The following is a 24,660-nucleotide window of genomic DNA, read 5'->3' on the forward strand; positions in this document are numbered from 1 at the left end:
GCAACAGCCTCTTTAAGCCCTTAGTTTGCTTAGTATTTCTGCTGTATAAAAAGTTGTGTCCTTGAAAATAAAAACAAAGTTACCTTACCAGGGACAACATCCAGAATACAGAGTTAGTAACAGAGTTAAGAAATGGTCACTACCCAATGTTCATAAATCTTTAAACAGACTGAACAAAATATTAGTGTCTTGCTGTCTGCTACACAAAAGTAAAACCTATGGTAAACCCCCAAAGACTTGTGCAAGATGATTGGTTAAGAGACATGTTCACCATATAACATCAGCATGTCTCTCTCCTCCCCCCACCCAAAAATAAATCTTAGCTTCCATGGAGAGCTCAATGCAGGTGACAGTAGAATACTGGACACAGCAGCGACTTTTGGACCCGGGGTCAGCTGACTGGCTGCAGGTTTAAAAATTGTAGTGTTGATGTTTGGGTTTGGACTGGAGCCCTGGCTCTGCAACCTCATGACTTGGGGGTGGAAGGTCTCAGAGCCCAGGGTCCAGCCCACCAACCCAAGCCAGCTGTGGCCATGCCTGGGTCTTTTATTGCAGTGTAGACATAACCCTTGGCTGCAAGCATAAATGCACTTATTTGACTTAGATTATATTCACAAGCAATCAAAAATTGATAGCACCAAGTGGATTACAGATTTAAATATTACAAAATTAGAAGCAGAGTTCATTCAGTCCTTTAGAGAATTGAGTCCATCACATCTGGTTGTGCCATTTATGCACCTGTGGCAACAGACAGCCTCAATGGAATGATTTAGTAGGCAGACTGTAACTATCTGCTAGAAGGGACATGTGCCTCGTGCTTCAGTAGCACTCTATGCTGCTCGATGCTAACAGATGCTGGGTGGGAGCCTGGCAGCTGCAGTCCTTTCAACTACAAAGGCATAGTCATACTGAAACAAAAAACAAGGGTTATAGATAGAAAATGCTATTTCACTCTCATAGCTGTTAGTACAGACAGAACTCATGTTCAGCCACTCTAAAGCCTCCATCCTTTTGTACTCCAACTTGGTATTACCAGTGAGAACAGAGGGCAGGCTGCAGTGAATTACTTACCTCCTTCTCAATGTCAGCAAGAGACTTAATGTTCAAGTCCGTGAAGATGGAAAAGGCCTACAAAATAGAGGTAACTACAATAGGTAACATAGTCATGATGTCCTAGCAGCTTCCTGTCCCACTGGTTGTTTATCCTGTAGAACTGTTTACAACACGCAGGAAACTGAAGACTTTTGCCACATGAACATATACAGAATCATCAACGCGTGGGACTACATGACCTTCTTACTCACCCCTGAAATAGCAATTTCATTGAAAGGAATTGGTATAATGGCCCTGTAACTTATAGTGATACTCACATTAGTCCCAGTAGTGATGCTGCTTTCAAATTTGGGGTGTAGTGCGAAAGGTACCCCGTCCATGGCTGAAAAAAGAGAAATGCTCGTCAGAGAGCTGCAGGTGAACAATACTATGAAAGCATAGTGTGGCAGTGCACTGGCAGACCTGTACGGAAAACCTGGTGCCTAGGGCAGTCCCTCAACTGGTGAATGCTAACCTGTGAATTGCCAGAGGGCTTGAAGAGTGAGTGAGAGGATGGCCCAGCTGGACTACCTTATCCTGTTCTTGTAACATCATGTTATGCCACTCCACTTATGAGAAGGAACATGTGATAGAATACCCAGCTCTCTGGGAAGGAACATGCGATACAAAACCCAGACTGTCTGCATAACCCTGTCCAAGTGGAAGAGGTTAGAAATTCCAACCCACAACCTTTCTGACTACATAGTAGCTTTGACTGGATTTTTTTTTTGTTTAACTAGATAGAAGAAAAAGAGCAATACGACATTACATTAGTTGCTTAATGTGGAGTGTCTCTCCTAAGCTAGCTATCAGACATTGTACTTAGAAGGAGGGATTCATTTACCTGAAATGCCATAGAGGTTAGATGTATCATAAATGGAATCATCTCGTTTGAGGGATACATGTTTTGATCCAATTCTAGTCAAAGACTTTTCTGATGAAAATTCTGTCCTGCAAGGGATTAGACAATTTACAAATTGAGGCCCTGGAGTTTTACATTTGCAAAAACAGCACCAAAAAGAGATTTTTTTCTGAAATGAAAAACCTCCCCCTGCAGCAGCAGCTCCTGCCCATGGGGCTCGTTAGGCTGAGCTCCCCATTTCAGACATTGCCAGCCAGGACACTGGCACACAGGGTGGCAGAACAGCTCAGAACTGACCTAGTCTCCACCATCACGACAGAGGAGCAGACGGGTCAACCCTGAGTGCCACAGTGATCCCTGTACTCAAGGGGCCAGTCGCAACACCAGGAGTCAGACAGCTGAGCCCAACCAGGAAGAGCGCTGTGCAGCTTCAAAACTTGTCCCACTCACCAAAAATGTCCACACACCCCTCTTCCCCCCACCCCTTGTCTCTCTAATACCCTGGGAGCAACAATACTGCAAAATACTCTAAGATTTATGAGTACCTTACACCAGAGCTGTACCCTTAAAGCTACGCAAACCTGAGGCACACAGTATCCTCCTTCCAGACAATCCCAGTCCCACCAGGAACGATGCCTTTCCTATGTGTGAAAAGGGGATCGGGGCAGTGCTCTTCACTATTTTTGAAGTGGGGGCTACTTTGGCAAAAAACCTTCAATGTGAGAGCCACATCAACCCGACAGACAGCTGACCACTCCAAGCTCTTTGTTGGTTGATATGGTAATAGCACCATTATTGGTAATATTGCTTGCGGTGTGGGCTCTGGGAGGGGGTTCAGAGCTGGGGCAGGGGCTTGGGGGTGCAGGAGGGGTTATGGGGTGCTGGCTCTTGGAGCAGGGGCTTGGGGTGCAGAAGGCAGCATGGAGTGCTGGCTCTGGGAGAAGGCTCAGTACTGTGTCTTCGGATACAGAAGGAGGTATTGGAGGCTGAGGGGGGAACTATGGCCTGGGACAGGGGCTTGGGGTGCAGGAGGGGGTTTGGGAGGCTGGCTCCAGGAGGCTGCAGGTTGGGTGGTGGAAGACCTATTCAGAACCTGCCCATTAAAGGTGATGGCACTTTGGGTGGTCTCAGCCCCACGCTGCTCCTGGAAGGGGCCAACGCACCCCTGCAGCCCCTGGGGGTGGGGGCACGTGGCTCTGCACGCTGCCCCTCTCTGCAGGCATCACTTCAGCAACTCCTGTTGGCCACAGTTCCTGTCCAATGGGAGCTGTGTGGGCAGTGCTTGCAGCGCGGAGCAGCATGGGGCCAGGGAAGGCAGGGAGCCTGCCTTTGCTGCAGCCCCACTGCCACCGGAGAGTGTGATCGACAGGGACCCACACTTAGGGTCTATGGGTGCTGCCACTGTCTCACGGGTCATGCAGTGCAGAACACTGGGCTAAGGTATTTTCCACAACCCTTGGTGGTAGCACAAGGAGAGAGCCATGTGACAAAACATCAGAAGCCAAATGGTGTCATAGTAACAAACTGGGACTTACTCCTAATTCAAGACCGGCACCAATAAAACCAAAGGTGATGACTGATTACTTACTTTTTGTTATCCTGGTCCGTTGTCTCCAGTGAAAGCCCCTTCATTGCTGGACTGATGTTCCTCGGTTTTGGAAGGGGTTTAGGTTTGAGAAGGTGCCCCTTTTTACACCAAACCGCAAAGCTGCTAATTTCCCTGGGGGAGTGGGAGGAGGAGAAAAACAGATTATACTGAGAACTAAAGCCCCAGAAAGCTGGACCTGCAGCCAGAGTGAAAGGATGGCAGAATCTTACCCTATCTTCATATAGCATGGAACCACTTTACTCTTGCCACTCAGCATAATGTCAAAAACAACTAGTTCTGCCACACCTAATGGGACAAGCTTCACACAAATTCGTTTCTTCTTGGAAATGGATGTTTCTAATGGGGAAGCAGAGATCATGACATCACAAGAAATTCCTGCAGTTGTTATAGATGATGAGGTTTATTGTTAACATCAGTCTCTGCTGTTTGTCTTAACTGAACAGTGAATGCTGGCTCAGAAAAAGCCAGGGTTAACATTGCGGTTGGCAAGACGTTCTGAAGAGCTGGACTAGGCTAAAATCCTAATCACCCAGCTTTAGATAACAAAGGCCCAGCATCACCGAAACAGAAAACCTTGTGCAACACTGTTGCCTAAATGGGGCCTATGCATGTTCAGCTCTGTCTGTACAAAGACAGGTGCTGTGACATGTCTGCGACCTAATCTCCCTATTACACAGGAATACAACTCCAGAACATAGAACATGGCTAGAGGAACAGGCACCAGGACCAGGAATGCCTGCGTTCTACTGCCAATGGCACATTGTGCGCTGTTGCCTCATTTGTAATACCATAGAAAAATGCTATAGCTGAGCTAAAGAGGGTGGTTTGAGGTGGGGCATGGGGGAGTGGAAGGGGAGAGCGCACATGCATTTGTCATGGGGGCACCAGGACTCACTCGGTTCTAAGAACTCCCTAATGTAAACGTATCCTGAAGGCAGAGGCGTTTTCTCGCTCAGGATCTGTACATCGGCTACCACGTCGCCTGGGGAGGTCTGAAAGAAAGACACTCAGGTCAGTCTGTCCCATTGGGTGGCCAGTGGGAGGTCGTGTGTGTGCAGGTTACAGTACAGGGGGGAGAGGGTGTGTGGCTAGGTTAGGGTTAGTGCTACGCACTGAAATAGGGGGTCATGGTTAGGGTGAAGGTCTGGCCCACACACATCAGTGAGTAGCATTGGGTCAAGGCCCTCTGGATTAGGGCCATGACCGCATGGGTGGGTAATCACAGGGTAGGGGCAGGGCCATGCCCTGGTGGGGGCAGGGCTGGGGGAAGATGCAGATGCAGCAGCGCTGGGTGCCTCCTACTTCACTGGCCGCAGTAGAGGTGATGCACAAGACGTAGCCTGATTTCTGCCCAAATCCTTTCCCGAAGTTGGCTGTTGCTCCTTCCAGGGTCGAGGTGATCTGGGGGGGGAGAGTACAGACAGGCTGTGACCTTGAGGCTGGGCCTATGCAAAGGGAGCATGGAGGGGTGGGAGGCAGGCCATGGCCACTGCTACCTCCTGGGCAGTGGGCTGGAAGTGGGGCAGAGGAAAGGGGATGGGGAAGTGGGGGTTGTTCCTGTGGGGGAGGGGCAGCAGGGGGGTTGCAAAGGCTGGGTGGGCTGTTCCTGGGGGGGGAGGAGCAGGGGGGTTGCAAAGGCCTGGGGGGGGCTGTTCCTGGGGGGAGCAGGGGGGTTGCAAAGGCCGGGGGGGGCTGCTCCTTGGGGGGGGAAGCAGGGGGGTTGCAAAGGCCGGGGGGGGGGCTGTTCCGGGGGGGGAGCAGGGGGGTTGCAAAGGCCTGGGGGGGAAGCAGGGGGGTTGCAAAGGCCGGGGCGGGGGGGGGGGGCAGGACTAGTCATGGACCGGGGAGTGGTGCAAAGAGCAGGCGATGGGGCCTGTTCCCAGCGCGGGGGGGAGCAAAGGGCGTTGCCTTTTCCCGGGGCCGGGGCCGAAGCCTGTTAGCGGCGCGGGGGGGGCGGCAAAGGGCGGGGCCTGCTCCCGGCGCGGGGGGGGCGGCAAGGGGCGGGGCCTGCTCGCGGCGGGGGGCGGTGGCAAGGGGCGGGGCCTGCTCCCGGCGGGGGGGCGGTGGCAAGGGGCGGGGCCTGCTCCCGGCGCAGGGGGGGTTCCAGGGGCGGGGCCTGCTCCCGGCGGCGGGGGGGCGGCAAGGGGCGGGGCCTGCTCCCGGCGGGGGGGGTTCCAGGGGCGGGGATCTCCGTCCGTCCGCCCGCCCCCGCTCTCACCGGTGTCCAGCCGAAGGGCGCCGCGCCGGGGCTGGAGGCCCAGGCCACCCCGGTGAGCGGCGCCTGGTCCAGCTGCGCCGCCATCTCTCGTCGCCCGGCGGCTTCGCTCCCCGAGTCCGGGCCCCTCCTGGCCTCGCGGGGGCAGGCGGGGACTCCTCCTACCTGTCTCCTCCTATTGGCTGTCTCAGCGAACACGCTCCTCTGATTGGCCTCTCCGCTGAGTGACACATTCCCACACCACACAGAGCCGCCCTTCCGGCCAGGGCGCACGCGTCATTTGAACGCGGAAGCGGGAAATCACTCGGGTAGGGCTGGTACGCATGCGTCACCCACTTGCACAGTGCGCAGGCGCCACTGTTCTCTTCGCTCCCCCGCCCCACCCCTGTTGGTCCGCCCCCTTCCCTCCCCCCCTCCCGTTGGTTCGCTCCCGCCCCGCCCCCAGCAGCAGCAGCAGCAGAGCCCAGACGGAGGCTCGCAGGGGCCACGCCCCGCAGCTTTATTCTCAGCACCGGCACCCGTGACAGCCAGCGGGCGGGGTCCGCGCCCCCAGCCCCGGCCCTGGAACACGAGTCCACCCTCCCCCCCCGTGCAGTCACTGGGGGGGGGGGGGGCTAAGCCCCCTCCCCCCCCCGGCCTCCTGGACCCCCCCCCCCTCCCCGGACCAGGCAGGGACGGGAACAAAGGCAAAGGAGGCCACGACTGGCCCCTGCAAGTCCGTGTTTAGCCCTCCGGGGGCTGCTGGCATTGGGTGACTGGTGGCTTCTTTGGGGGAACTTTGAGTAGTTTCCGAATCGGTGAGTTTTCCAGGTGCTGAAAAGTCCTTGATGCTGGAAGAGAAAAAACAAAATCCCCCGTTATCTCCACCCTGCCTAGGGAAAGGCTCTGGCTGATCTGCAGCAGCTGCCAGGATCCAATTCTGGTTGTGCCCTGGCTTGGCCGAGGTCTTGAACAGGTCCCCGGGCTTTTCTGTGCCTCAGTTTCCCCACCCCTGGAGCGTAGAGTCTGCTTTTAAGGATGTGACCTAAACATGTCTCCACACACCCATCACTGTGAGTCAGACCGTAGGGAAAGAGGTCTAAACATTTACATTTCCTCTTGCGCCTAAAGGCAGAGTTCAGCATCCACAGATTTAGGGCTGATTTTATGAATCCTCAGACTGGTGAAGAACATAACAGCCCTACTGGGTTAGACCAAAGATCCATCTAGCCCAATAGCCTGTCTTCCAAAAAGCCCACAAAAGCTTATGCTGAAATAAATTTGTTGGTCTCTAAGGTGCCACAAGTACTCCTGTTCTTTTTGTCTTCCAACAGTGGCCAATGCCAGGTGCCCCACAGGAAATGAACAGAACAGGGAATCATCAAATGATCCACCCCTTGTTGCCCAATTCCCAGCTTCTGGCAAAGAGGCTAGGGCTACCATCCTTGCCTCTCCTGGCTAATAGCTATTCATGGACTTATCCTCCATGAATTTATTTATTTATTAAACCCTGTTATCGTCTTGGCCTTCACAACATCCTGGCAAAGAGTTCCACAGGCTGACTGTGTTAAGAAATACTTCCTTTTGTTTGTTTTAAACCTGCTGTCTATTAATTTCATTTGGTGAGCTCTAGTTCTTGTGTTATGAGAAGGAGTAAATAATGCTTCCCTATTTACTTTCTCCATGGGGGGAGAGAGAGCTCAGTGGTTTGAGCATTAGCCTGTTAAACCCAGGGTTGTGAGTTCAATCCTTGAGGAGGCCACTTAGGGATCTGGGGCAAAAATTGGTCCTGCTAGTGAAGGCAGGGGGCTGGACTCAATGACCTTTCAAGGTCCCTTCCAGTTCTAGGAGATTGGTATATCTCCTTTATTACCACACCAGTCATGATTTTGTAGACCTCAATCATATCTCCCCTTACTCGTCTCTTTTCCAAGCTGAACAGTCTCAGTTTTTTTTAATATCTCCTCATATGGAAGCTGTTCCATACCCCTAATCATTTTTGTTGCCCTTTTCTGAACCTTTTCCGATTCCAAAATCTCTTTTTGGAGATGGGGTAACCACATCTGCATGCAGTATTCAAGATGTGGGCGTACCATGGATTTATAGAGGCAATATATGTACGTACATAAGACACCTGATATGGGAACAGCCTTAAATAGGCAATTGTGAGAGGTGCATTTTTTATTTTCACTAACATGACTATATACTATGGTCTCTCACAATACAATATTCAGTAAAATGTCCTCAACAGCTATAGGAATCCAGGATTTCCTTGTGTAATACACTAGAATGAACTGTATACATAAGCAGAATGTCAGCAATAAAGGAGGGTGAAGTAAGAGCTTAAAGTATAAAATAAACAATAAACCCTTTTTAAGGTAACTTGCACTCAATGTCATTTTTCCCTCAATAGGTTTTTAAATGGTCTAACAAGTAGTGTGTGAAGCGAACAGTATCACTTTAAAAAAACAAAAACAAAAAAACTCTTCTAATGACAGCTTGTCAAGGTACTGCCAAAGCAATTTAGGGGTGAGAGGAAGAGAACAAAAATTAATCCATCTCCCTCTACAGCCTTCTGGGTTTTATTGGTTAACAACAAAGGTTCAGATAGGAAGCATTTACTGTCTGATGGCTGGAACATCTGCTTACCAAGTTGCTCTGACAGATTCCGGAGGTACTGTGTACTGTCTTCTATGAAAGCCCGCAACAACTTCACTGCCTGCTGCAGTTCATCCAGCTGCAAAATAAAACAAAAAAAGTTTTCAGGGAAACTCAGAAGATAAGAGAGAAAACTCTGGAAATTTAGTGAACTGGGTGAATATAGCAAATGCCAAAACAAAGCATTTGGTGATGATTTCATTAGAAATTTCCACTTATTTCCCTTTCATAACCTGTAATGCAGGTTTGGACTGTAGAATGATATTGAAATACGACAGCAGATTCCTTGTGTTCATTGCAGGAAAACATTTATTAAACAATGTACTATGTTCAGTGACCTCACTGTGTCAATTCCTCGTTGGCGTAGAGAAGAGAATGAGTTCTCTAAGGTAAACAAGCTAATTAGTGGGTCTTGCATAGTCTGACATCTTCTAAAGATGAATGATTCAGACACAACAGGTCAGCTGACACTTCCGTGTTTGCACCATTATAGATTTTTAAACTCTTTAGTGCATTTCAGATCCTATAACTCACCACAAGCTCCATGCAGTCAAAGACCTCACCCTGGCTATCTAGTATTTTCTGATAGTTAGGCTTGCTACTGAGAACTTTGGCCTGTGATGCTCCGAGATAACTAGCAGGCTCCACTTGCACGTCATTCATCTTGCACCGCTCCAGTTGTCTTGAAAACAAAAAGCATGGTACACATATAACCACTGCACATGGGGAGTATACACTTTTCAACGGCGTCCAACATAGATGTGGCTAGAAGCAGATTATTTGCATTTCTGTCATCTGCCACACGATCTCCAACGTGTCCCATTTAAAGAAATTTTAAAACTTATCACAAATACTGTCAGAAAATCAGTTCCTGGCTACACATCCTAATTAAACAAGTTTCCATAATTTACCACATCTCCAATAACAGGACCTGAGTGTACTTTTCATTTCAGAGTCCTTTGCTGAGTATTTTTAAACAAGACTTAATTCCTTTAACATATTCTCTTCCATGTGTTCTTCAGGACTGACAGCATGATTAACAACCAGAATTTCTTGTATGACCTTTGCTGCTGGTTCATAATGCAACTGTGGGCTGATGATATTTAAATTAAACTATGCAAGGAAAAAACACTGATTGACAATTGATCACAAAATGCTGAAGTCTTTTAACATAAACAATTTGGGTTTTAGAGGACTGGAATTAAATACAACAGAGGATCACATTAACCAGTGACTAGCACTATTAGATTCTCAATAGTGAATCTAATTTTTGGCTGAAAAGGACAGACAGAAAAAGGATAATAATCTAACCTGGACATTTCTTCTGCACTTTTCTGGAAACTCAGTAAAAGCTGATCCCAAGTTTGAGACTCTGTAGTAAACCTTTAGAATGAATGAACAGATGAAAGATCGTTAATACATACTGTAGGAGAGGAATTACCTCCCTTGGGCTTCACTAATGTAAGGGGCCTATAGAAATTACAGCAGAACCCTAGCTTTTACTCTGGGCCAGAATTTTGCCTTCTGATTTACAATAGACAGATATACAGATGCACATGGGGACAGATTCAGCCATAAAATAAACCAGTGCTGACTTAAGTGGAGTTAGGGCTGCTTACATCACAGCACAGCCAGTCTCTCAGTTTTCTGTCTCATGTGAATGCTAGTGATTACCTCCAGAGCAGAAGTTGCTTGTAATTCATGCACTGCTCGTGGTCCAATTCTAGGACTTACAAAGGAAGGCTTAGAGGTTGCCCAATGTCTCGAAAAACTAAAACAATAAACTCAGTGACCTAGAGCACCAGGAAGATTGAGGGTGGAAGAATGTCCAGAAAAATCTCAGAGTGAGTTTCTCTGTTTAATAGAACCTAACTGAGTTGCTTCTGTGTTAGGCTTCTCTTCACATAGTGTCCTGTCCCCATTTCAGATGCTGGAATCATTGCTGATAACACCAAGAACTATGAGAAAAGGCCCAACTCTGTCTATTCAGCCATACGAAACCAGGCCTAGGCTCAGTTATTCTTACCTGTTTATATAGTCCTTCATCTGGGTCAATGACGCATTTAGTGCAGGGTCTGATAAAATACTACAACAGAGAAGTACAAGTTCAGAGAGATTTTAAGGAGGTGTTTATGGGCAATATCTATACCATGCAGGATTGTTATGATTGTTTAGTGTTTGTGCAGCACTTCTGTGTAAATGCAGCGTACTATACTTCATTCAAATGTTTGGTTATTCTAGGATATAAATGTAAACATGAAAACTCCTGCTGATGTGCCAAGCACTAAAGTAGACACTTTGGTGCCATGACTATTAAGATAAACATTCTCCTTTAGAGTCATTAGCATTAAAGACATTAAATACACTTTCCAAATTTTTCACAGCTATAGCTGACACAGCCCTGTATAGCCCATTTGTCTAATATGTGGACTCTTAACACTCACAAATGCCAAGTTCCAATATAAGTTTTGCAAGCAAGAATTGTGGCATTTTAGCCTGCCGACCCTCATTATAAGTTGTACCTAATATCAGACACTAAGAGCCTGCAATAGGTCATTGCTGTCTCCAGTGTCTGCAATATGAATCTTGACAAGTTTCATGAATTGCAATGTAAGATAATCAGTCAGGCACTGGGACAGGAATAGCAAACTCCAGCTCCATGACATGTTGCAACAACACTGTGTGACCACAGGGAGTCATTACCCTTTCAGCTCTTCTGTACATTTCTTTAGCGTTCCATCGAGTTTCAGTCTCTCTGTACAACGCATCAGCTCTTCTGAAACTGAATTCACTGGAGGTGGGGACAAGTCAACAATAAAACAAAGTGAAGTAGTTAAACAGCAGACAGTACCTGCTCTCTGCAGAACTAACTCACACTGAAGTAAAATACATGGAACAGTAGTACTCAGGGCTCACATGCCAAGATGTTACGTTAACCCACAAACCCTGTTTTTACAGCATAACCAGTTCAGTTCCCTAACAGAAGACATTCCAGATACCAGTCACGCTAGCTTTGGCAGAGAGAGAATATGCGTGATGAAAGCTTACTCTGGGCATTCTCTTGGCACCACTGAGGATGCACAGGCTATTAGAAGCACCAATTTCAAGGGATTTTTTTTTTGTCTGCTCAAGCTCCTTCTTCCCCAAGACATTTGGTTCCCTCTGGAGTGGAAATTGAGTGACCCTTCCCCTGTGCAAGTTGAGAGCTAGAGATAGATTATTACTCTCCTCAATGTACAGCATTACCCTTTCATTAAATATATCACATGGAGACCCACCATTTGCTTTAAAAGCCTCAGGGCTGAAGCCATCAGTCTGCTTCATGAAGTGCTGAAGCTTCTGGGCAGAGAACTGGGAGAACAGAGAAGAGAGTGAGGTATTTGTTTTGTTTTTCCTTTTTTAGACTATTCAAAATATCCCATCTGACACTGGGCTGCTTTTCATTAGACCATCCAGTGGGGAAAAGGGGGGAATAAACTCCATAAAGCAGTTATCAAAATTTTGCCAAGTGCAACAGGACGATGATTATAGAATCTCAGCAGGTTTTCTCTTTCAAGCTTATTACTAACAACGGAAAGCATAACAAAAGTGTCTTTTTTGCACTCGCTCTGTTTTAAAGACTGAACACCGGGCACTGACGTCAGTGTGCAGCCAAAACTAGAGAAAAGCTTTCAGCATTGCGTCAGCCAAATGCCTGTGGTATTATGCAGCAGGAAACAGTATCTTGCTAGGAGTGAAATTATAAAATCCTACAAACCAAAAATCACAAAGTTTACTGCACCTGAACATTTTCTGGCAATTTGTCTTTTGATAGAAACATTTTATTTTCCATAGGGCTCCAATATGTATAAAAAATCAATTCAAAGTTAATACCTCTTAGTTGGTATGACAAAGTAAAATGCGCCACAGCCCTAAATTCTACAAACTATTTAATCTCTCTCACTTGTTTCACAGTTACATCAGTTTATAAACTGTAAAGTTTAGCTTTTGTATCATTTTCAAAGTGTTTGCAGTCAGTTAACATTCACAACACTTTTATGGAGTTTATTCCCCCATTTTCCCCCAAAGGATAGGGAAGTGGCGTGACCTCTCCTTGCCCACAGAGGGATTCATTTGGGACTAGAACTCAAGAGTCCTGCCTCTTGCTAGACCACCTCACCTCACCACACTTCATTACTTATTTACAGATTAAAACCCATCAAGAAAAATGAAGTATAAGAAGCAGAGTAATACACAAATAATTTGTTTTTAGCAAAATGGTTCTTTCAGGGACCTAGAACCTCACCTGGAAACTAGACAGCAGGAGCATGGAAAGCCTGTCAGTCTCAGGCAAATCAAGGCTGATTGATTTGCTCAGCTCTAAAAGTTAAACACAAACACATTTAAAAAGACGTTTGCCTCAAAAGGTGAGCAGTTGAAATGTCCCTGAGCTGGACACTGTAAATACTGATGCAAATACACACAAAAGCGGGGACAGTCTATCCAGCAACTTCATTGCCAGAAGAGCCAATCTCAAGTGCTAAACAGGGGGAGGTAACAAAGCAGATGCTACATGTTGCATCTCAGAAGGGTAATGAAAACTTTAACATAGAAGTTCCTTTTTAATTCAAGCAGCCATTAAGAGAGCCCTAATGCTGAGTCCAGCATTTACTCCTGCACTGGAGGAGGGTCCATCAATCTGGGGCTGGGAGGTTCCTTTCTATGCATGCTCTACTGCAGGGGTAGACAACCTATGGCACGCATGCCAAAGGCAGCACGCAAGCTGATTTTCAGTGGCACTCATACTGCCCGGGTCCTGGCCACCGGTCTGGGGGGCTCTGCATTTTAATTTACTTTTAAATTAAGCGTCTTAAACATTTTAAAAACCTTATTTACTTTACATACAACAATAGTTTAGTTATATATTATAGACTTATAGAGAGAGAGACCTTCTAAAAATGTTAAAATGTTTTACCGGCATGCAAAACCTTAAATTAGAGTGAATAAATGAAGACTCAGCACACCAATTCTGAAAGGTTGCCGACCCCTGCTCTAGTGGATGAATCTCACACACTACAGAAGGAATTGCTTTGCAAAATAAAAGAAAAAGAAAAGGGTTATGGAGAATCAAACATATAACTCAGTCTTCGGACTGCCTGCATGGAACATGCTCCTGGATAGAAGCTTCCAACTTCTACAGTGAAAGGTCTGATGAGGTACTCCAGATTTTTATTAAGCAGAAGTAGTGCTTTGCACTCAGCCAGACGCTGCTCCTCACCCTTAGAACCTTTGTACTCAGTGTATGGCACACACACACACACATTTCTGAGCTGTTCATGTCCTCTTTTGGGCAAGGACACCTGACAGAGCTATAAATAGCCCTTTAGCTTAAACTGGACCATTGCGGCACTCATGGGCTAAACATCCATTTAAAGTCAAAATTGAAAGGTCTCATTTAGTGCTGTACTCAGAGAAGGTTGCCAAACATAGCCCTAAATGCAGCAAAGTCTGGGCCCAATCACTGCATTGATGCCTTACACATTGCACCCATGAAGTCAGAGTTCCACTTGTCCAGAATTCTCACACAAGGATCTCAGCATAGTTTAATCACAAGGAGGTACATGGCACCTACCAGTGATGTCCTGATGGAAAGGAGGCAGCGACTTCCGGCGGTTGGTTCCCTTCAGACTGGAGCGAGACCAGGAGCGACGTGTGATTTGTGGGCTAATGGCAAGTGCCCTTGGGGACAAGTTAAATGAACTTGAAGTGAGGCCTTTCCTGGGACTACCTCTCCAGGGAGATATCCTCTTGGGACTGGGACTTCGGGCAGCTTTCTTGGGGCTAGGACTAGGACAAGACCTTTTCCTGGTAGCCGCTCTGACTTTGTCATTGGGACTTGCTCTCACGTTAGCTTTGTTTCCAGGCCCAGGACTAATAACTTTGTTTGGCTCTGAAAAGTGTTCAGGCTCCACTTTCTCCTCACTGGGGTCACATTCTAGAAGAAATAGACATATCAGATAAAATCCACTGAAACGCTAAAGCGGAGGGAATGACCTCTCATGGGATTTGGAATGGGAATATAGGGCGTTTCACCTATGCATCACTGTTTCAAACCCAGCCCAGGGTGGCAGTGACTGAAAGATATTACAATCTGATGGCTGTGTTACCTTTTTCATGGAACTGCCACAGAGTAAAAGTGTGGACCATTTGAGCCCCCTGTTCCCACCCGCTCCTTCAATTCATCTTTAGATCCAGCCTCTGCAGAGTCTAGGAAGGGAGGAAGAACAGGGCTGTAGAGATGAAGGAAGATTGTGCTTTCCCAATCTGGCTCCATAAACAATCTAATACTGCAAATCCCCTCACACACTGCTCATAGTGAATATGAATGCTGTGATTATCCCTGTGTATGAAGCAGCTCTAGAAACCAAACTAACTCGACTGCTGAAAATGTGTTACATCACTATAATTTACCCAGGGAACTAATAATTAGTTCTTTGAAATAATGCCTCACCTTGTGTCCCACCACTGTTCTTTCCATCTTCAACACCGGGGAGGTTCTGTTGTGGGGGATTCTGAGAAATAAACATTTTCCATGATATATTTTAGTTCTACAAAACAGAAATCCATGTGGACACAAGGAGTGGGAAGAATAGGCAGGATGCCTGCGCGGCTAATCCTCTAAAGCTTAATAAAACGCATAATCAAATTCTTTCTTTTCCCAACGATCAATCTCAAAGCCCATTGACAATGGCTAGGCAGCTGGTATGCTGCAACTGCTGCTTATTATGAGCAACATGATCAGTTCAGTGCCAACTTGTCCTTTTCCACATCCCCCAACTGTTGACATCTCGTCTCATTTGCTTAGACCAGTGATGCTCCACCGTTCCCACCCAGCAATATATGAAGCACAGGAAGACTGTGACTCCTTCATACCCTGTTTGCAACGCCTTTATGGGTCGTGACTTCCAGACCAAGAGCTCATGGCTTAAACTGCAAGCTCTTTGGGACAGGGACTGTTTTTATTACATGTTTCCGTGCAGAACCTAGCACATAGGGGCCCTAATCCCAGACAGGGGCTTCTAGGCACTACTGCTATACAAATATATAACGAAAATCTATTTTAACGCTGGGGCAGGGGCACAGTCCGACTCCTCACCTGCAGCTGCATTTCCTGTAGCCAAGCTTCTTGGGTCCTGCAACACCAAACACACATGGGGTAATAACCTGGCCAAAGCTGCTGACTTCTTGCGGCCACACGAGGCATCTCTGAGCCCACCGGGCCCTGACTCCAGGACACGGTTCACAGGGCAGGGAGGCCAGGCACGAGGACAGTCACCCCCTCCCGCTGGGCAGCTCCGGGACGTGAGGCCTGTCGCCTATAGGGCGCAGCTAGACCCGGGCTGGCAAGGGGCAGCTGCAAGGAGGGAGGGAGGGTGAGGGGCAGCACCCTGGGGAGCAGTTACCCCAGGGCTGGGAAAGGCGGCCAGCTCTCGGGGGGAATGGGCGAGGCCAAGAGGCAGCACCCCTGGGAGGGGAGGGAGGGGTGATCCCAGGGCAGGGATAGGCGACCAGCTTTCGGGGGGGATGGGCGAGGCCAAGGGGCAGCACCCCCGGGAGGGGAGATCCCAGGGCAGGGATAGGCGCCCAGCTTTCGGGGGGATGGACAAGGGGCAGCACCCTGGGAGGGAGGGTGTGACCCCAGGGTAGGGACAGGCGCCCAGCTCTGGGGGGGATGGATGGGGGCAGCACCCCAGGAGGAAGGGAGGACCCACCCCAGGGCACCCAGCTCTGGGGGGGGATGGACAGGGGGCAGCACCCTAAGAGGGAGGATTGACCCCAGGGCAAGGATAGGCGCCCAGCTCTGGGGGGGAACAGGCGGGGGGCAGCACCCCGGGGAGGGAGGGTGACCCCAAGGCAAGGACAAGCGCCCAGCTCTCGGGGGGGAACGGGCGGGGGGCAACACCCCGGGAGAGGTGACCCCAGGGCAGAGACAGGCGCCCAGCTCTCGGGGGGAACAGGCAGGGGGCAGCACCCCGGGGAGGAAGGGAGGACCCACCCCAGGGCACCCAGCTCTGGGGGGGATGGACGGGGGGCAGCACCCCGGGAGGGAGGGTGTGACCCCAGGGCAGGGACAGGCGCCCAGCTCTGGGGGGGATGGACGGGGGGCAGCACCCCAGGAGGAAGGGAGGACCCACCCCAGGGCGCCCAGCTCTGGGGGGGATGGACGGGGTGCAGCACCCCAGGAGGGAGGGAGGGGTGACCCCAGGACAGGGGCAGGCACCCAGCTCTGGGGGGGAACGGGCGGGGGCAGCACCCTGGGGAGGAAGGGAGGACCCACCCCAGGGCACCCAGCTCTCGGGGGGAACAGGCGGGGGGCAGCACCCCGGGGAGGAAGGGAGGACCCACCCCAGGGCACCCAGCTCTAGGGGGGATGGACACAGGCGCCCAGCTCTCGGGGGAACGGGCGGGGGGCAGCACCCCGGGAGGAAGGGAGGACCCACCCCAGGGCGCCCAGCTCTGGGGGGGAACAGGCGGGGGGCAGCACCCCGGGGAGGGGGGGTGACCCCAGGGCGCCCAGCTCTCGGGGGAACAGGCGGGGGGCAGCACCCCGGGGAGGGGGGGTGACCCCAGGGCGCCCAGCTCTCGGGGGGAACAGGCGGGGGGCAGCACCCCGGGGAGGGGGGATGACCCCAGGGCGCCCAGCTCTCGGGGGGGAACAGGCGGGGGACAGCACCCCGGGGAGGGGGGGATGACCCCAGGGCGCCCAGCTCTCGGGGGGGGGAACAGGCGGGGGGCAGCACCCCGGGGAGGGGGGATGACCCCAGGGCGCCCAGCTCTAGGGGGGGGAACAGGCGGGGGGCAGCACCCCGGGGAGGGGGGTGACCCCAGGGCGCCCAGCTCTCGGGGGGAACAGGCGGGGGGCTGCACCCCGGGGAGGGGGGTGACCCCAGGGCGCCCAGCTCTAGGGGGGGAACAGGCGGGGGGCAGCACCCCGGGGAGGGGGGTGACCCCAGGGCGCCCAGCTCTAGGGGGGGGAACAGGCGGGGGGCTGCACCCCGGGGAGGGGGGTGACCCCAGGGCGGGCACGTCGCGGGGGCGGGGGCCACCCTCCCCCCGGAGCCGCGGAAGGGAAGACGGGGACACCGCGCCCGCCACCCCCCGGGGGACCCAGCGCGCAGGGGGTTACACGGCAGGGGGGCGCCGCACCCCACTCACCGGCCCCGCCCGAATCCCTCCAGCTTCGCCTCCATCCCTGCCGCCTTCTGCGCTCACTCAAACAGCCCGGCCCCAACCGCGCAGGCGCCCCGCACCGCCCCGCCAACCGCAGCGCCTGTCGGGACCTGTAGTTCTGGGCGGGAGTCGGGCCAAGGGGAGGCGCATGCGCAGCACCCTCCTGTATGCACCGCGGAACCGCTGGATAGAATAATTTATGCGCGGGGCTAGGACGCCGCCAACGTCCACCCGCTGCAAGGGCTTCTGGGAGATACAATAGGCAGGGCCTAGAGCTGGCGTCGCGGTGGGTGCTGGGAAGTGTAAGGGTTTTTTTTGCTGGGGGGGGGCGCGGGCGGGCAGCGTCGTGCAAGAGGAGGGAAGGTTCTGGGGCTATAGCAGCGAGAGGTACAGAGGAGAGGTTGCAAAGGCGAATCTGTAATGATTATTTACATAGAAATCCTTGTGAGAGGAGGTCGATCAGAACCTGAGCCAGCCAGGCTAGAGCTCCCTTCAGCAGGCTGCAGGCATACTGTTACCAGAGCCACCCCTCCTAAAGATCAAGGGATTCTTGCTTTGCACAGTACAAGCCTCCATCTCTTCTAACCAGCAAAGAGAGTCCTCTAAATGTGCCTACAGTATTTTGGAGTCCAGCACACATGAGCATAGGACCTACGGCTCTCTCATCATGCTATGTATAACAAAATAGCCAAACATGGACTGACTAGACACACTGTTTATGACCATGTAGGCCCAAAGACAGGCATGCAGGATTTGATAACTTTTTAGATCCCATTTAGAGGGAAGTTGTACTGATTATCCTATCCTAAAAGTCCCTACTATTTTAGTTTGATGTCACTTCATGTTTTGGCCTCAGTTTCTCTCTAGGGAGATAATGATACTCTCTCTTTAAAAAGGCAGTTTACATTTTGTAAAGTTTAAGCACAATATAAGACACTAATGCAGTCATTTTGGGAGGGCTAAGTCAAATGTTTTAAATGGTATTTAACGCGTATACACAAATACGGTTGCCAATTTTGGTTAGACATATTCCTGGAAGTTTCATCACATGCCAGTCTTGAATTCCTGCAGATTCTAGGACAATCCTGTAGAGTTGGCAACCCTTTAAGTTATATAACCCAAAAACAGCAGAGCGCTCCAATACAACTGGAGATAGGGCGCAGACTGGCAGTGAAAAATATATTAGCTTTTTCCTTAACAGGACAGGCTCTGTGTCACATGATTTATCCAATTTGTCCATGTATAAGTTTCCAAATTAAAAAACTAGGTACTATAATAAGATATGTTCATTATCCAGATGTATGTATCTCCTAAAAGAAACACTGAAATTTGATTTTCCCAACAGATTTTTAGAAGCCTTCATTAGTCCCCTACACATTCTTTGCTATTTTTCATATAACCATCTGTAAATTGGCAGCCTTATTTATACACACTTTTTAAGCCCACAGATCTGGGGCAATATTGCTCACAGAAAATTAAATATTCGTACTATATGATATATATTCATTAGAAACCACCCCTTGTTAGCAGAAGCAACTCTCTGAAACATCATGCAATCACCTACTATCCAAATTCACAGTGGTTAAACCTGTTTAAGCTTTTAGAAGTCAGTAAGAGAGGCAAGAATCCTCTCAGCACCAGTTGTAGGATCACTTGGATTCTATACAATTCAAAAGAACAGAGGGAGACAAACATGGCTTCCATTTACTCGTGTGTATGTAATGGCAGAACTGGACCAATTGTTTTGGTACTAAGAAAAGCTAGACAGTACCCTGACCCTTCCTCTCAGCATGTTGTTAGTGTCACACACTAACCTCTATATCCACCAATGTTATATGATTATTATATATTTTGTATGAAGTATGCCATGTGAGGTATCATTTGAAAAGTCATAACCTGTTAAACATTACTGTCTTGTTAAAATGTGTGTATCATTGTATATGGAGTTCTGATTTTGCCATATGCTTGTTACTGAAACCTGTGAGTCTGGGAAAGACCCACAGACTAGCCTCTCAGAAGTAACAAAAACAGTAAACAAAAGCCATACATGTGAAGCCTCAGGTGCACAACAGGTAATACATTTGCAATCCACCTGACAGACACTATGAATTCATTGTCTGCACCGCAAAAGAGTGTATAAATAAGGGACAGTGACATCACCACAGGGGCTCTCCTTCCCCATTCTGTACTCAAGGAAGCAAGATTGTCTGGAAGACAAAAAGACTCAGTGAACTGTGAGGGAGGGGCATGGTCCCGACTGGAAGACTGTCCAGTTAGCATGGACGGCTGAGAGATTTGGGTAAGAAATCCTTTTGCTTTCAAAACGTATTTAGCATGAAAAAGTGTACGAATAGGAATTAGCTTGCAATTTTGTCTTATTTCTTTTGTAATCAATTCTGTTTTTCTATGCCTCTATCACCTATAATCACTGAAATCTATCTTTTTATAGTTAATAAATTTGTTTTAATATTTTATCTAAAACAGTGTGGTTGATTGAAGTGAGTGGGAAATTTCTTTCCAGGTTAAAATGACAGACTTTGAGCTTGTATTGCTCAGTAACCAAATAGTATAAGATAGTACATTTCTGGGGTGCAAGGCTGTGACTAGGGATATGCGGGTGTTGCCCATATATAATTCAAGAGTGGCTGGGCATAACACTCTGGTATAGGTCTGGGGGTGACTTGCATGCTAAAGGCTGGGGTGAGTGGGCAGAGTGGCAGCTCACACAGCAAAGCAGGGCATAGTGTACATCAGACTGGAGAATTAAGGGGGCACCACTGTCCTACGATCCAGATCGTACCCTGGCAGATGTAACAGGTCATTTTAGCAAATGCTGTTTTGAGTAATGGTGCATGGGTTGTTTTTGCATTCATATATAGTGAGATTTCTGCATTGTCAAAATGGCTGCACTAAGCTGCTACTAACCAGCAAGTCCATAAGGATACGGGGAGGCTCATGAAAAGGCAGGAAGGAAAAAGGCTTTGGAAGTTTATTATCTTTGATAAAATTTCAACTGAAAATGAGGACTTTGTATTAACATTTTCATAAATGCACAAAATCTATTCACAGGGAAGTCTGAGTTTACACTAGACATTAAATTAGAACTACATGAAATGACACAAAAGATGGAAGTTCCTATTCAATAGCAAAGTCCAATGAAAGTTTTGGTAAAGCAATGTTCTGTTCTGGTTAATTAGTTCAGAATGAATTTGAGTAAATAAAAGAAAAGCTTGTTTTCCTATACAAAATTACAATACAGAGAACGCGTACAATTACAATACAGGGGATTTAATTGTTAGTAACTATCAACTAGAACAGAAATTTCATAGTAAAAAAAATCTTATGGAAATTAAAATAAGTCAACTTTAACTGGAAAATCTGAGACAAATGCCAAGTCTTAGAAGAGATACTTTCAGATTCTTACCATAAAATTGATATTTAAAAAATGAATTTGGCTAGGAAAATGAAGCAAGTTCTTTTAAAACAATTTCACATCCCAATGGGCAGAAGTAAAAAGAACTCAACCGTGTCATGCTGAGAGGTAGAGAGGTATCACTGTGATCACAATCTTCTATTGGTTCCAGGGTTTTTCTGAGGTAATTAGCTGTGTGTCAAGTTGTATAAACAATAGTATTGGCAAGAGAGCAACATTGACAAGTTACACTAATGACCTCTTTCCTCTCATCAATAGGTCCTAAAAACTTAATTAGACGCATCCGAATTAACACTTCCAGGGTCTCCAGCAGGTGAAGTAATTGATGAAGGGGTGGTAGCGTCCTGCCAGCTGCCATTAGCCTGAACAGGGGAATAAATCTATTGTCATTAAATCCTTAAGATGTTATTTGCATCCAAAAGATAAAGCATTTTAGTTATCTTATTTCCACATTTCAATAGAACAGTTTTATGCTTATGAAAGTGAGGAATTAAACAATTAGAACAGGGCTCAGTGCAGACATGTGCTACGAAAGCTCCTCCTACATACACCTCTTCTGTGCAAGTGATTGAGGTACACTCGCATCACACCAGCTGCTCTTCTATTCCAGATACAGATTGTAATATGCATGAATCTGAGACTAGGACATGACGCACCAAAATCTCACTGGTGACCTATGCCTAGATTTTAACTGCATCTCCAGAAGCGAAAGATGGGTGCATTAACCTCTTTGCCACATCAGGCCCCTTCTCTCACCCCACTAAAGAACATTCAAAGCACAATTTAAAACAAAAACAGGAAGATCTAACACATTTACAGGTCATTAGCTAGCCTGAAACTGATATGAAGTTTGTTGTGCTTGTAAAGAAGTGTGTTTCAGACAGGAATTTCTCATAAGCCAAGCAAAATGCTAGTGCTAGGCTGAGTGGGGTATCAGCATGCCATTTCCTTTATAGCTAGAGTGACCACATAGCAACTGTGAAAAAACGGGACAGGGGATGGGGGGTAATAGACGCCTATATAAGAAAAAGTCCCCAAAACAGGACTGTCCCTTTAAAAATGGGACATCTGGTCAGCCTATTTATAGCCCACTGGGTATTTTTTAAAGCATAGACCAGCGGTACCCAAACTTTTGAGTGTCACCCACACCCAGGGTTGGGAGCAGGATTGGGAGTGGCGTGGTGGAAGAGACAGGGGTAGAGGCAGAGGCCGGTGTCTGGGCCTGCGGCCAGGTATGGGTCCATCCCTAGCTCTGCCCCCAGCCTCATCCCCAGGCCAGGAACAGAGCCACAGGCTGGTGCAGGCCCAGGATTGGAGCCACACTGAGGTTGGGGACAGGGCCAGGCACAGCACTGGGGGGCAGGGATGCAGCTGGGTACAGGACCAGAGCAGAGCTGGGGCCAGGGAGGAGCTGGGTGGCACTCCCTTCCTGCCCCCATGGAGACTGGCCCGGGCCCTACCACACCCCACCCAGACATCCCTCTACACTCCCATAGGGGGGCATGCCCCACACTTTGCAGACCTCTGAGACAATAGCCTTTCCACTGGAGTAACTCAAAGAGGCTAGCTAGCCCCTCTAGCTACACAGGCAATCATTTTGGGCATGGCTACACTTGTAGATGTAGAATGCTGAGAGTTAAACCCGCCTCTGGAGAGCGCAGTAGGGAAAGTGCTGCAATCCATCCACAATGACAGCTGCTTGCGCACTGGCGTGGCCACGTTTGCAGCGGCATTGGGAGCGGTGCATTATGGGCAGCTATCCCAGCATGCAAGTGACTGCAACGTGCTTTTCAAATGGGGGGCGTGGGGTGCAGTGTGACAGGGAGTGTGTTGTGTGTATGTGGGGGGGAGAGCAGGTTTGTGGGGCGCTGAGAGCATGTCAGCATGCTGTCTTGTAAATTCAGACAGCAGCAGACCTCCCCCTCTCTCCCCCCATCCCCGCTTCTCTCTCTCTCTCTCACACAGACAACATTCCACACTAATGGTTGTTTTGTCTTGGAACAGATAAGCAGCCAGCTGTCAGAAACGGAGCTTTCAAACAGCATATCCGCATTCCTACAGCGAGTTCAAAACAATGGCAAGAGTGGCCACTTGACTTAAAGGGATTATGGGACGTTTCCGGAGGCTGATCAGAGCGCAGTAATGCAACACTCATCCACACTGGCACCGTGGTGCTCCAGTGGGGGCGCAGCAAATGTTATTCCACTTGCCAAGGTGGAGTACCAGCAGCACTGTAGCCATGGAGTTAGAGCGCTCTACATGCCTTGCCAGTGTGGATGGGTAGTGAGCTAGTGCGCCCGGGGCTGCTTTAAATGCACTGTAACTCACAAATATAGCCAAGCCCTTAGTGTCTGGGGATAGAGCCGGAATAGCAGAAGACCACTAGGTTCTGGAAATCACCTTTTTATAAACGAACAGTAATTTACAACTACGTTAAGACACAAGATTTGTGTGTAACATAAGAAATGCATTCTCTAATTCATGCTAAAAATTCACTTATCTACTGAAAGTGAAATCAAGCTCCTTACATCAATGCGCTGCGTCGTATACAAAGGATTCCCCACAATGGTGTCATATCTTCCTGTCTGGTGTATGACATGATGTAAGGAATCCATCTGTAACAAGACCACATATGGGATGGGATTAACAAGGGAAATGGTCTGATAAGAAATGAAGCAGTGTGGTTGTAACACAGCATTCTGATGCCTAGAGCATGTGGCAAGGAAAGATGTAGCGGGCCAAATAGTTTTAACTTGCACCTCTCAAGTGGTTTTCTTGTATGAAGGGAATTGCCTTCATGGTTCTCTTCTCTCTACAAAGGTGGGGATAACAGGTTTTTGTGTTTTTTTAAAGGCAAAAATATTTCTTAACAAAATTAAATGAAAAGTCTAAACCTATGGGGGTTTAAGGTAGACTTCCTGACTGCTGTTCATATTATCAGTTGGATTATCTGAGTAGCTCATTTAAATAAAAAAAAATTAAAAAACAAATTTTAAAATATTGTTAACAGGTCAAACTTTCCTTAAAAGTATGACACAAGATTCACTATAAAAAGAGAAAATGTTGATATTTACAATGTAAATTAAGATGCAAAGCTTGAGATACGGTCCCCCACAGTATTACTGCCAGCAAGTTAAAGTATGGATTGGATGAATGGACTACAAGGTGGATAGAAAGCTGGCTAGATTGTCGGGCTCAACGGGTAGTGATCAACAGCTCAATATCTAGTTGGCAGCCGGTATCAAGCAGAGTGCCCCAAGGGTCGGTACTGGGGTCGGTTTAGTTCAACATCTTCATTAATGATCTGGATGATGGGATGGATTGCACCCTCAGCAAGTTCGCAGATGACACTAAGATAGGGGGAGATGTAGATATGCTGGAGGGTAGGGATAAGGTCCAGAGTGACCTAGACAAATTGGATGATTGGGCCAAAAGAAATCTGATGAGGTTCAACAAGGACAAGTGCAGAGTCCTGCACTTAGGACGGAAGAATCCCATGCACCACTACAGGCTGGGGACCGACTGGCTAAGCGGCAGTTCTGCAGCAAAGGACCTTGGGATTACAGTGGACGAGAAGCTGGATATGAATCAACAGTGTGCCC

General features: G+C 48.5%; 3 protein-coding genes across 4 annotated transcripts in view; all 3 read right to left on the bottom strand.

Annotated features, from left to right (window-relative positions):
- Window positions 1-11: 11 nt before the first annotated feature.
- On the bottom strand, window positions 12-6,175 carry MVB12A (multivesicular body subunit 12A). The gene is made up of 9 exons (XM_044994639.1): window positions 5,782-6,175; window positions 4,866-4,964; window positions 4,459-4,555; window positions 3,773-3,899; window positions 3,543-3,674; window positions 1,937-2,043; window positions 1,371-1,435; window positions 1,072-1,128; window positions 12-908 (listed from the first exon to the last, which is right to left on the bottom strand). The coding sequence occupies exons 1-9, from the start codon at window positions 5,863-5,865 to the stop codon at window positions 846-848; spliced, it is 831 nt and encodes a 276-aa protein (XP_044850574.1). The 5' UTR covers window positions 5,866-6,175; the 3' UTR covers window positions 12-845.
- Window positions 6,176-6,442: 267 nt separating this feature from the next.
- Window positions 6,443-17,747, bottom strand: DSN1 (DSN1 component of MIS12 kinetochore complex). The gene is made up of 12 exons (XM_044994377.1): window positions 17,611-17,747; window positions 15,551-15,587; window positions 14,906-14,966; window positions 14,027-14,389; window positions 12,701-12,774; window positions 11,694-11,766; window positions 11,119-11,206; window positions 10,442-10,501; window positions 9,727-9,798; window positions 8,950-9,097; window positions 8,407-8,494; window positions 6,443-6,608 (listed from the first exon to the last, which is right to left on the bottom strand). The coding sequence occupies exons 1-12, from the start codon at window positions 17,643-17,645 to the stop codon at window positions 6,502-6,504; spliced, it is 1,206 nt and encodes a 401-aa protein (XP_044850312.1). The 5' UTR covers window positions 17,646-17,747; the 3' UTR covers window positions 6,443-6,501.
- Window positions 17,748-20,596: 2,849 nt separating this feature from the next.
- Window positions 20,597-24,660, bottom strand: part of PBX4 (PBX homeobox 4) — a 28,759-nt gene continuing 24,695 nt past the window's right edge. For both annotated transcript variants that reach the window (XM_044995071.1, XM_044995070.1), the window contains exons 8-9: window positions 23,587-23,673; window positions 20,597-21,420 (exon numbers count right to left, since the gene is read on the bottom strand). In XM_044995071.1, coding sequence (XP_044851006.1) covers window positions 21,328-21,420; window positions 23,587-23,673 — 180 coding nt within the window. In that variant the 3' untranslated portion in view covers window positions 20,597-21,327. The remainder of the gene's footprint in view (window positions 21,421-23,586; window positions 23,674-24,660) is intronic.

The sequence above is a fragment of the Mauremys mutica genome, chromosome 20, assembly GCF_020497125.1.
Source record: "Mauremys mutica isolate MM-2020 ecotype Southern chromosome 20, ASM2049712v1, whole genome shotgun sequence".
Lineage (NCBI taxonomy): Eukaryota > Metazoa > Chordata > Testudines > Geoemydidae > Mauremys > Mauremys mutica.